This window comes from Myripristis murdjan, chromosome 6 (genome assembly GCF_902150065.1).
Source record: "Myripristis murdjan chromosome 6, fMyrMur1.1, whole genome shotgun sequence".
Lineage (NCBI taxonomy): Eukaryota > Metazoa > Chordata > Actinopteri > Holocentriformes > Holocentridae > Myripristis > Myripristis murdjan.
In genome coordinates, this window is record NC_043985.1 from 7,299,780 (window position 1) to 7,312,877 (window position 13,098).

At 41.6% G+C, this 13,098-nt stretch overlaps 1 protein-coding gene across 1 annotated transcript; it reads right to left on the reverse strand.

The window, feature by feature from the left end:
• Positions 1–543: 543 nt before the first annotated feature.
• Positions 544–9,579, reverse strand: ces3 (carboxylesterase 3). The gene is made up of 13 exons (XM_030052814.1): positions 9,508–9,579; positions 8,491–8,692; positions 8,210–8,348; positions 7,331–7,464; positions 6,986–7,139; positions 6,488–6,592; positions 5,691–5,792; positions 4,900–5,040; positions 4,659–4,739; positions 4,027–4,168; positions 2,087–2,236; positions 1,476–1,548; positions 544–1,370 (listed from the first exon to the last, which is right to left on the reverse strand). Exons 1-13 carry the CDS (start codon positions 9,572–9,574, stop codon positions 1,193–1,195), a joined length of 1,668 nt encoding a protein of 555 aa, XP_029908674.1. The 5' UTR covers positions 9,575–9,579; the 3' UTR covers positions 544–1,192.
• Between the last annotated feature and the right edge of the window lie 3,519 nt (positions 9,580–13,098).

The following is a 13,098-nucleotide window of genomic DNA, read 5'->3' on the forward strand; positions in this document are numbered from 1 at the left end:
AATAAGTGTTTTTCCTCGAATGCCATTTCCCATATAATTTACATCAGTTTGATGTAATTCACAATGATGTATAATGTAGGAATGTATGTCATAAATATTTATTTTGGGGTAGGTTATCACCCCCACCTTGTGGGCTGCAGAAACCCATAAGCTTAACCTATGTTGATGGTTTGGCAAAAAAATTTAAAAAAAAAAAAAAAAAAAAAAAGAAAAAATCTTGAGAGAGCGAGTTTCTATGTGGTCTATTTTTTTTTTTTTAAAACAGACCATATCAAAAAAGGTCATCTCTCTTTCTAAAACCATAAAACTGCTCACTATCATTCAACGGGCTCATATGTCTGAAACACAGTCTTGCCAGATCACACAGAGAGTCTGCCATCTAAACATGAAACCCTTATAGATCCAAACTGTTAGACAAGCTTCAGTAAAGTGGAGCCTATAACATATTTATGTATTTATTTTCACTTTAGTTTTATGTATTACTCAAAAACATTGCAACAGCTGCTGTGCAAAAAGGATTTTATTTTTTGAAGTATTCATTTTTCTCGGCTAGCTTCAGAGCGGTCTACCAGCAGTAAAAGGAAATACACTGATTGGAAAGGGGGCAAACTATACAGTACAAAAGTGGATTAACAGTATTTCTTGTTATTGCTTACATGAAAGATAAGAATGCATCAGCGAGCCCGACCATAGTGCTCCATGCTGAATTTCATCAAACTCTGCATACAATTTATAACAGGGTTCCCACATCCCTTGTGCATTAAATTCAAGGGCTTTTTAAATGACTTTCATGGTTTCAATCCTGCCATGTTTTGGTGAAATGAGAACGGTCACTTTACCCATGATCTTGTCCAGAAACAGCGGTGAAATCATTTCAGTTTGAGCTGTATTGACACAAACCACAGGCTCTCCTCGAGATGTGAAAAAATGAGATGCTTTCAAACCCATCAGTTCATTTTCAAAAACGTCATGCCTTATTTCACATCTCTCACATCCACAAATGTTCAAGGATTTTCAAGGACCATGGGAAACGTGTTATAATGACATATTGGAAATAACAGACGACCATAAACATGTGTGTGTAAGTGTGTGTGTGTGTGTGTGTGTGTGTGTGTGTGTGTGTGTGTGTGCATGAAAACAACATTGAACTCTTCTTGGGCCCTCAAGAATGTAAAGTCATGAGCAGCAGAGATCAGTTTCCAGCTGTGGCTGCGACGCTCGCCAACTTGTGAGGGAGAGTGACGGTCGCAAAATTGACCCTTTCTTTCTTCAGGGTCTGCCGAACGGTCTGCGTCAGGCCCAGCTCCATGTACTCCTGCCTCTGCTCATCATACTGGGGCCAGTGGACCAGCCCGGGACCGTTAGGAGAACTGAGGAGGTATCAAGAAAAAAAAAATCAAATATGACACATTTTGCACACCATGCATATATACTGGGAATTCACATCTACTGGGTGTGTCCCAGTGCCTACTCACCCAGTGCGGGCAAAATTGGCCCAGTATGCCATCATGGTCTTACAAAACTTCTTCTCCTCCTCTGTGATGTTGCCTAAAACACAGGACAGTTTTAACTCACGTCTTTCTATCAGTAAGCAAATAATGAAATTTCACACTGCTCCTCACCTCCAGTCAAATACAGTCACTACAACCTCTGGCACAAGATGCATTATTTTAATTTATACTCTGTAAATAAAGTGCATTATTTAATAGAACAGCAATGGCAGGCACTTTCACCAGGTAACTGTGATGTTTTTTGGGATTCAGGTCGGGAGTCAACATAGTCAACCAAACAGTTAAAATATTGGGAACTTAAGCCATTGTTCTATTTTTAAGATTTTTTTCCCCTTGAAATTCTGATTATTGAGTAGCAGGCAACGTGAGGTCGTAGTATTTTGGAGCAAAATCCTTGTTGGTACCTAAAGGCCCAACACATGTACTTTTATAAGCACGATGCAGCTTTTCCTCCCGTTCAGATACATTATCGCTTGGCCCTCAATGGCATTTCATCAGTGACAACAGCAGCAAGAGGAGACCCCACGCCAACAGCAGTTCAGCCTCTGACATGTAGCACATGCAGCGGAGCCTACCTATGATTTTTACATGTTCGTTCCAAAAGCATCCGCCAAACATGAAGCCAACATCGTCTGCGTGATCTGCCTTCACGAAGCTGGGTCTGGTCAGCTTGTGGATCTCAGGACGGTGAATGAACTCGTACAGATAAACTGGAGCACCGGCATCTAAGAGCACACAGGAGAGGCTGGTGTCAGAGGTGACTGTCAGAGCACTTGATTTAGCCCTGAAGGTGATTGGTGGAAGATTAAAGTTACGTTAAATAACCTAATAACCCATGATATCGACCCCTATATGCAGCCAGTGGGAACTGTAGTAACATTAGTCTGGTACAAAATCCCCCCACTCCTCCTGTGCAGGGAGCTATGGTGGCTTAGTATTGACATAAACAATAAAATCACATTTTCAAACTTGAGATGAGTAACATAGCTGCAGTAATGCTGCAGAAACATGTAGTAAAGCAGTAGGATTTCACCATGCTAGATATAGCAGATTATAAAAATATATAACACATACTGGGAAAAAAAGAAATAAAGAACAAACCCATAAGTTAGCCAATGGAAAAGTGTGCATTTATATAAAACATGCTATAGGCTAGAAGTGAGAACAATGCGTTGAAAAGGAGAATTGTCAAGAATAAGGGCTTGTTATGATGAACAGGCATGAATATAAGCCAGACAAAAAACAAACCTAACAGTGACAAATAACACTTTTTCTGCTGCAGAGGCTCGACAAGATGGCTGTAGGGAAACTGAAGAAGGTGTAAATGCAGGATTTTTTTTAATGACAGTGCTGTCAATGAGGCATAGTGCTCACACTTTTTATGTGTCACCACACTGAGTCTATAAAAAGATTTTTTATTCACAAATTCGCCTCATGTATGTCGTGCCTGCAGGGCTGGAATATGAATGCAATCTTCTGCATCGGTGACTGCCGGGGATCCTATGAAAGAATTTGCGTGCATTTAATATGGAACTTTAAATTTCATTCACTGATAACCCACCATCTAATGTAAGCTGCCTTTTACTTCAAGGAATCCAGAGAAAGACGTGGATCTAGCCACTGCTGGCCTGTGACCAGTTCTGCTTTTTTAAGTTAGAAAGCCCATAGGACCCTATTAGAGTGGCGATGACTGTTTTCTCAGATCTGAGTGGTGAGAAGGCAAGCTTTATTCATGTTTGGATATGACAGCCTGAAGATAATCTGTTAAGGAGCAGGTTATGTTACCATGGTGATGCACACTATATAAAACTGGTGTTAAAACTGCTCAGAGATGGATTTCTGGATCCAACACATTTTCTTGGAACTATTTGTCTGCATGTTTTTTTCTTACATGGAACTGGACCCTCTGAACTCTGCTGCTGCGTTCCCACCGACATAATTTTTTTGGCTAACAATAAGCTTTTAAAGGGACATGTAACTCAGATCCAAAATCTATATTTTGCTGCCATCTAGAGGTGAAAAATCTTCCCCTTGCTGCAGTGATATAGTTCCGCCTCATTTGGCATTCCTGCATCACTGTCAGGTATGGTCAGAAATACAATGCACACTCATGACCACACCCAGCTTTTTTCAGATACAGACAAAAAGCTCAAACCTTTTTCATTTGTCCCTTAGATGATCTACTTCTGGATCTGTCTCGAAAGTCTCAAAAATTTAAAAAATTAAAAAAAAAAAAAAAATGAATTAGAGACAAATGATAGCATGAATTTTGGTTATTCTGCTCCACGTGGCTGTAAGACTTTAACTTATTGCTTTTTTATTGCTTATTACCGCTTTAATTCATTCACCCAGTTACACTGAACTCAGAAATGCACGGCAGTAAGCCTAGACTGGTTGTTAAGGAGATCTGTAGCAACAAAAAACAAGAAAATGTAAGTATGTGACTTAAAAATGAGACTTAAAAGACGTGCTCATTTCTGTTCATTTCTGAAAGGAGTTGTGCATCCCTCCTGACCTCTGTGGTAGCCGGCCACTTTGACAACAGGCAGCGTCATCAGCATGTCTCCCAGGATCTCAGTGAAGCCATCTCTGATTTCCTCCGGGGTTTTGGCATCTTTCAGGTATTCATCTGCTATGAGAGGGTTGGCGGAGGAGACCTGGAGCAGGGAGGCACAGGGGATCATGTATTTAGCTGAGTGAAGGGAACCATCTGCTGATATTTCCCTCTGCTGTGGTTCTGTCTTTCCTCAAAAATCTCCTCCAAATTGGTTATCTGTGGGAGGCCCTTAAACAGAGTTGACTGTAATTATTATTTCATTAGAGCTTGTTAGTGCTCCATGGTCTAACTGTTTCTCAAAGGCTTTTTCATTTTGACTTGAATAAAAATTTCAGGGGAAAACGGTGGTTTATCTTCATCATGTTTAAGATATTGGCAGTTTCAATTAAAAAAAGGAAACACTGGCTATCAAAACCCTAATAGGAACTGTACTTTCTTTATATCTGTTGTTACTACAGTCTGTATCAATACCTCTGGCATTGTCATCCTGATTGTAATCATCATCATCCTCTTCCTGACTCTCCTTCATTATCATCATCAGCATCATCATCATCACCAACATTAGAAACAACAGCTGTCATGGAGCTCACCCCTTCAGGGTTGAATAGATTCATCACATCCAACACTGACTCTCTGCTCATACCGTTCTGCCAGTCGGGAGGGGCAAAGGTCTGGGATCAACATAAAAAAAATAAAAAAAAAAAGAGTTGAAAATGAAATACAAATCCTCAAAGTCAAAGGACAGTGTCATCTTCCCTTTCAGAGAGAAGTGATTTGAGTTCATTCAAATGTCAGAGGTAGGTTTGAACGCTGAGGTGAGAGCTCTCTGACCTTTGGCAGGATCCATCCAAACTCGTGGTTGGTCACCCCCATCATTACGGGAACCTTGAGCACCTCCTTCCTCTTGAGAAGCTCCTCGGCCACATCTGTCAGAAACACGCCGTCCACCACGCCTCCCAGGTAAACCTTCATCTGAGCACAAGGTCAAACCCACTATCACTCACAATCTGAATGAAGACTTTGAATTTTAAACTGAAATCCCAAATTTCATCAGCTGAGGACATTCACAGCCTGCCATCTTGTGGCTAAAGTTGGAATTACAGTATAATGATGCTTTACATGGCTGCAGAAATCAATGGAGAACCCTAACAAAATACCCAAATGTGAGATTTTTTGGGTGCATCTGAGAAGGAAAGGCTCTGGTTCTGCCTTCAAATGTTCAAAGACATCTTGTCATCTGCCTGTCACTGTGTATTTTTGTGTGTATTTTATGCATTGTTTATTATTTTTATCTATCCTGTGTTCTTCATATACACTATGTTTTTGCACTGTGCCTCAGGTGGCCATTAATTTTTAAATATATTCTCCGTATGTTGTATAATACCCTCGTTAAGCACTAAAGAACAGTGACCTTTACCTACATCGCCTTTTCCTTTTTTTTCTTCCCACTACAAGATGTGCACTATATTCTCCAGCAGCCAACAGGAGCCAGCTGATCGAATTCTGCTGTTATTACCGTATTATTCTCAGCGAATCTGTCGATTATTCATTGGTTAGTTTGTTCCTGTGTGTGTGTGCATGGAGGAAACATGGAGGAAAACATGAGCATAAACATGATTTACCTGTCTGGTTGCATCAGTTAACTCCTCCTCTGTCCTCCCTCTCAGACACTGAACCATCTCCTCTGAGGTGCTGCAGTCACAGTCGGTCAGGTTGGCCACAATCTGGGTGTGTGGAGGAGTTCAACAAATTCACAAAGTAAAAGAACTCAGGTGGAATAGTTCTCTAACCAAAGTAAAAGTCCTCTGTGCACATTTACACATACACAAAACGTATCCAAGTGTTTTCTATAAAATATACTCAAAGTTAAGATTCTTTCTGCCCCATCGTAGAAACAATCAGAATATACAATATTTGCAGGGGTTGATAAGATTGTTAATCACTGCAAGTGGCTCATTCAGTCAAAGTGGATTATGATAATATAAAAAACAAGTCACCATACCCAAGTTTTTCATGTAATTATAATTAGTTGTGAAAGTACTATCAGGTTGTTTCTTCCTGGTTTAGCCTGCCCTGCAGAAGTTTCCTGCAGATGCTACCTGCCAGATCTACTATCCAATTCACATAGAAAAATAACAAGAAAAGAGACATTTAATTTTCCCTATTATACAACCCAACACTCTCAAAAATCAATTCTCAGTTAAACCCAAAACTGAATATTTGACCCAAACACTATATATTTTGTATCAGTCATCCTGCCTTAGTGAGTGTTAGTTTAGTTTGGGGTGCACTGAACTTGGGAATGGAGAGTCATGACTTGGATCACGCTACAAGAAGAGTTTGACAATTTGAAACAGATATTTTCATGTAATTTTTGCTGCTAGTGTTTCATAGTGTATAGCAGTTTCATAGCATTTACCTTGGATTGAGACAATGCTTGGCTTTTTGAGTAGGTCCCAAGTGTTGCCACTCCACTTTGGAAAATTGCCCTCTGAAACAATCCTTTGGCCAGTGGAGACAGAGTCTGTTAGAATGGAGAGGTAAATATTGTTTATTTTTCTGTCACACAATCACAGAATAAATACAGCATTTGAACAAACGGGACTGATAAATAATACATAAATTGCATGTAAAAGTGAATCATAAAAAAAATCTTTGGGCTAATATGGAGATTTTCACTTTTTTGCAGCACTTCAGTGAGACAGTATTTGAAAAAAAAAAAAAACACATAATGCTTGATTATCAGTTAAGATCAGCTAGCACGAGGCCTAAGCATGTTGGGTATTATGTTCTTTAACATTTTTGCACTGTTTTCTTTCTGGACAAAAACCATAAGACAGAACCATGATCACCATACTTTTCTCGTATCACAGCATGCTGGTTATAAGTCATGTATTTAGTGATTTGTTTACTTTACCAGTACGGATGCGCTGATGCCTCCTGCAGACTCTCCAGCGATGGTGATGGACTGCGGGTCACCGCCAAAGGTCTCAATATTCTCCTGGATCCATTTGAGAGCTGCGATCTGGTCCAGGAAACCCCAGTTACCCTGAGCGTGTTCATCTCCAGTGCTTCATACAGGGGAAAAAATGATATGTGAGATCCCTGCAAATGCATTTCACTGAACCTGGAAAAACAAAGCTCGGAAACAAACAAAAAAGGTTTGTATAAAAGTTGTTGTATTCTATTGTACTCTAGTCTACTTTTCTCTATCTGTAAATGTTTTCCATCTCATTCATACAGTTTTAACACACAACCCTACCTCACGAATCCCAGGATGCCGAGACGATACTGAATGAGAACCACGACTATGTTTTCATAAACAGCCAATGGGGCGCCGTCATACCAGGAGGCAGCGCCTGCTGTCAGACCTCCTCCATGTATCCACACCAACACCTGATCCACAACACAAACTCCTGTTTACAGCTGATCTCCATACACAACGCAACAGCCAACACTTTACTTGAGGTGATGGATTAAAGACATGTTACAACCCCATTAGAAGTAAGGATCAAATTCTCTTGCAATATAGTTATCGGATAAAAATGACATAACGGACCAGTGATTTTGCATAGCGTAATATATCAAAACATATGTGCACGTTTCTGCTAATCTTTTCCCAAAGCAAGCAGTTATATTTTCTCCAGCCATTGGTTTCCATTCATTCCACTGCCTTATGAAAATGAGACTTCAAACTTTCTTCACATCAGTATTTCATCAGTGTAATAAAGTCGTCCACATTAGTTTTCCTAAAAGCAGCAGCACTGCTGTGTTTTGATGCAGTTGGGGGAGTGAAATGGTCCCTCCGCCAGGGAAAACAGGGAAACATTTGCTTTACACAGCCAATCATCAGTTCTGTGGTTTATGAATGGTGACAACATTAGTAGTGGCAGAAGAAGAAGATTATACGGTGTATTAATTAAAAGGTGAAATTTGAAAATCGAGGGATTTTTATTGTATGCTCCAAAAACAGTAGTAATATATGTGTAAATTGTGGTAAATGGACCAAACATTCAGAATCACCGGTATGGTCCTTTAAGTTGATGCTTTATTTAAAGTGTTGCTGATAAAACACTATAAGGCATAATAAACTTAGACTTAGACTTCCCTGCTAAATATTATATGGTCTCTGCTGACTTACTGGCAGTTTGTCTCCCTTCACGGCCGCAGCTGGAGTGTACACATTCAGATACAGACAGTCCTCTGAAAGCTCTGTAGGGGTGTATTCAATGGACATGATATCAGAAACCTGCACAATTATATCTTTATCCTGGATACACCTGAGAGAGACAGAGAGAGAGAAGGAGCAGACAAAGACACAGATAACGTGGAGGTGAGTCACATGCAGAGAGACAAACTTAGCCAAAGCCATGCTGGTTCATTGCCCCGTCCTGTGACGGTTCAGGGGCCAGACCGTCTCACATGGGAGGCTGGCGTGTGCCGTCTCTTTCCCCCTCCCACGGCTCTGCGTCCTGTGGAGCCGCCAGGCGGAGGGGCCCCACGGGGGGCCTTGCGAAGGGGATTCCCAGATACTGCTTTGCCCTCGCCTCCGTGCCCTTCACTGTCACAAACGCTCCTCGGACTCGGCCATTTTTCACAGAGACCACAGGCTCCTCGGTCCCTGCTGGAAAAACAAGAGTGCTTTGTGTTTGAGCCCAAAGAGGAGCACATATTCAGTTGTGTGTCGAGGGTTTGACCTCTGTGCAACAGAGGTCAGACTCATGTACTAGTCATGCATGGAGTTTTTCTGTCTGGAGAGCCTGACCCATGTTTATACAGAGATAAACCCTTTGAGTATTAAGCTGCACTTTCAAATTAGGAGTGTCAGTCAGTGATGTTTTTCATGCAGTAAGAATATACCTGCAGGACTGGGCTTCAAAACCCAAAGCTCAGCAAAAAAAAATGCTGCAACTCCAATTTTGGCCATTTTCATATATTGACATCATATGAGGGATTTTGCTCTTCTTTGTGGGCTGAGAAATTTCTAGACACTTGGGACTTAGGAAACCCTCACAAAACCCACTGGATAAAGTCTATAGTGCTCAAGTACCAAAAATAATAAATAAATAAATAAATAAATAAATAAAATATGAATGTTAATCTTCCCTGAAAAGTTTTCCTCCATCAAGAAAATGTCACCAGGATCATGCTGTACTTGTAGTTAATTTTTTAATTTAATTTTTTTTAAAAAAATTTTTTTATCACCAGTACCAGGGTTTGGCATTTGAGTGACAACCTGGTGGTACATTTTAAATTTTATGGTTTTACTCATTTTTACCAGTTGGTTAATTAAGTAGCTTCCATCGTCTCTATTCTAAAAACACTCAGGCTGCCAAGATGTTACATTAGGCGATGGACTTTAGAATTGGCCGTCCATCCACAGTGGCTAGAGGATTAAAATGTCCTGCCCTGGTATGAAGAAGTGAGGTATTTTCCTACCTGGTGCTGCCAGAGCAATCGCTGTCAGGGCAGGAAACAAGTAAACAATGGACAGCGCTGTTCTCATCCTGACTCCTTCTGTCGAGAAGACAGAGAGAAATACAATGTACGTCCAGAGAAATAGCTCTCTGTCCCTGCTCTGTCCTTTTAGCCCCTCCCTCTCAACACACACTCACGCACACACATTGAATCATGAATATATGCAAACATACACTGAGCACACAAACTCTTACCCACACTGCCTTTCTCTGTGTGTGTGTGTGTGTGTGTCTCTCTCTCTCTCACACACACAAATCCTGCAAACAAGCTTATTATGTCACCACCACTCAGCATAAACAGCATAATCTCCATTGATTTAACCTCTATGCACCACAACCAGAACTCTGACCAGCGAGTCAAAAATTACCACATCACGCTCTTTGACCACTGAAGTGCACACTTGCAAACCATCTAGTCTTTCCTATAGTGCACAGAACACACACGGTGTTCCCTTACTTCTGGGAAATGAGAGCCGCTTTTCGTTTTCAGGGTCACTGTACAGTAAAAATCAAAATTATTGGCTTTACTGTAAAACAGCAGTCATTCTGCTTGTTTGCACAGATTGAGCAAATTTAGGATTCACTTGCACTGTAGCCCTTGAGGTTGTTATTGTATCACACACACACACACACACACACACACATATGGCAAGGTTAACCGCTTTCATGTGTTATCAAGTGAAAATATTACAAAGATTAGCGACTACAAGCGATGTGTAAAGCTCATTGAAAAAGCGGATATGTTCTGTAGTACAAAGACTAGCAGCTCAAGAGGTGGTGCGTGATATTTTGCCAGCTGGCTGACACTGCACGCTGCACTGCGCCCCCCACTGAGAGAGGATATCTGCGGAGAGAAGCAACGACAAAGAGAGAATCACACATTAATAAAGGAAACAGCATCACTCCTGAGAGAAAAGTGAATGCACTCCATTCCCATCAGCACAGCCACAGGAACAAACCAGACCCCCTCACCTTGTTTCTGCAGGTCAGCCAAGTAGCCAAGTTGGTCCGGCCAAGCAGAAAGTTCATCGGTACACTCTCTGCCTCCCTGCTGCCACTGGTGCTCCTTCACGTCCCTGTGATTCCCCACCTAAAAAGGCTGGTTCACCCATTTTGTAAAAAAAGATATTATTTTCACTCCACCCCGCAGATGTTATGTAGGACAGTAATGGTGCTGTCTTCCTCTCATTGTTACTGAGTTACTCCTGCAACTGCAACAGACCCCCCCCCCCCCCAGTTCACATTTTTAAAAATAACCACCATACACCCGTCAAAGAAGGTTTAACATCAAGTGTTGCTTTCTGAAAACAAAACGCACATATGACAACTGAGTGCTCACATTAGAGTTTATAACTGAAATAATCTGATATCACCATCCAAAGAGATCCAGTGACTAGAGCAGCAGGAGCCATCACAGAGACAGAAGTAGACTGCTGGAGTTTAATATCTTTTATATTCTTTATTGAAAAATCACAAAAAAAAATCTTTCAAACTCATCAGTGAAAATGTCAGTATATTTTAAGCTCAAGAAAATAGTTCAGCTGTTGATCTTTTTATTTATTTATTTATTTTAAACAGTTAAACATGCCACTTTAGGCTGTAAAAATTCTGCTACTTATCGTCAAACTCAACAACACCTTAACAATTACCTAACAGTTTGAGTGAATTAAGGCTATTTTTAAGAATGTTAGCTGGGGAGAAAGGGGCTAATAGTTAGCATTGGCAGCATCCAGCCAGTATCCAGCACTCAGCACTGATGAGTGGCTGCACCACCCCTGCAAGGGGGGAAGCATCAAATGGGTGCACTACTCCTTTAACACATGATGGCTTTGCCTCCTACCTGCCTGAGTATAGCGTTATGTCTGGGGGTCATTTGTTTGTTGGGTTTACATTTTTTTGTGCTGACAGCTCTCTCTCCCCTCCCTCTCTGCAGTAGCAATCAGCTGTGTGTGCATATGTGAGATGAGCTGCAGGCAGTGGCGGTTCAGCCTATGTTGCCGCCCTAGCCGAAATTCATGCCTTGCGCCCTTCCATGTTACCAAAACCGCCCCTGGCTGCAGGTGTGTGACGTTCACACAGCTGCAGGTGTGAGGATGAATAGATGTGGATTTGGTATGAATCAGACCAATAGGTGATGGAGTTTTGGTATTTTTGGACTGCTTTCTTTTTAAGAGTGGGGCAGTTGGCGATAAGGTGTCCTATCTCATGGCAATAGCAACATTCTCGGTGTTCAGACACAGCAGTGGGGTCACGGCGAACACTTTTGGGACACCTAGCTCTCCTGCTGGGAACTGGATCCCGCCGAATTGGAGGAAAAAAGGCACCTTTGTGCGTTAACATAAATTCATCGGCCAGTACGGCAGCAGCAGTGATGGATGTAACCTTGCTGGCCTGGCACCATTTATCAAAAAGCGCGCCTTTCTCTCTTGCAAACTCTACATAAGCCTGGGTGACAGTCTTTTCACATTTTCTAAATTTCTGTCTATAGGCTTCAGGCACTAACTCATAAGCACGGAGTACGGTGGCTTTCACAATATCATAATTAAGGCTCTCTTCTATAGACAGATGTACACACTTCCTGAGCCTTACCTACCAGTTTACATTGGAGCAGGAGGGACCACGTATTTTTTGGCCAGTTCAGAGTAGCTGCTATGCGCTCAAAGGCATTAAAATAGGAGTCAACCTCAGACTCTCTGAACGGTGGGACTAGGGCAATATGCTTGCTCACATCGAAGCAGTCTCGAGCTCGGGGTTTAGGTGAGGGTGGTTGGGAGGCTGTGGCGGGACTGGTAGCTACAGAGGCTCCCCTCTCTAGCTCCAGAGCCCTTACACTCAAATGCATGGCCTCCACCTCCAACTCACGCTTTCGCAGCTCCACCTCCCTTATACGCAGAGTCAATGCGAGCTCCTCTGTTTTCATGCCTCGCAAAGGGGGGTCCTTGAGTGGGGTTGTAACACCAGCTTCACCCTCAGCTCCAACGTCAGGAGCTGACTCACCAAAGTAACCCCTGGCACAGAGCTCCTGAAAGACTAGCTCCTTGATTTCCTGTTTTTTAGCATTCAGAGGCACATGCACATCAAAAAAAAGTTGCAATCAGACACAGCTCATCCCTCGTACATCTGTCCAATTTTGCCACCGTTGGATCAGTGGTGAAATCCTCCAATTTAAATTCCATACTGCCACCCCCACAAAAGAAAAGGCTGCCAGCCAGGCAAGTAGAAACAAAAAGACAAATACTCCCCAAACTTACCCGAAAAATAATAAACAAAACCACTAATCAAAACTCCCTATCTTACCTGTAAGAAAACAAAATAAACAAAAGACAATCAAACTTACCTACCTCCTAACATAAATAAACAGGAGAAAAGATTTACAACAAAAAAAGGCTTCTCCCTCCTACTGAGGTCTGCTACTGAGCTTTAACAATTATTTACAATATTTACAACCACTGTGACAGGGTCACAGCAAAACACCCAATGCTAAAGGCTGATAATTATCCCTATTCTACACACAACAAATGTCTATCTAGCATCAAACCACAAGATCACACTC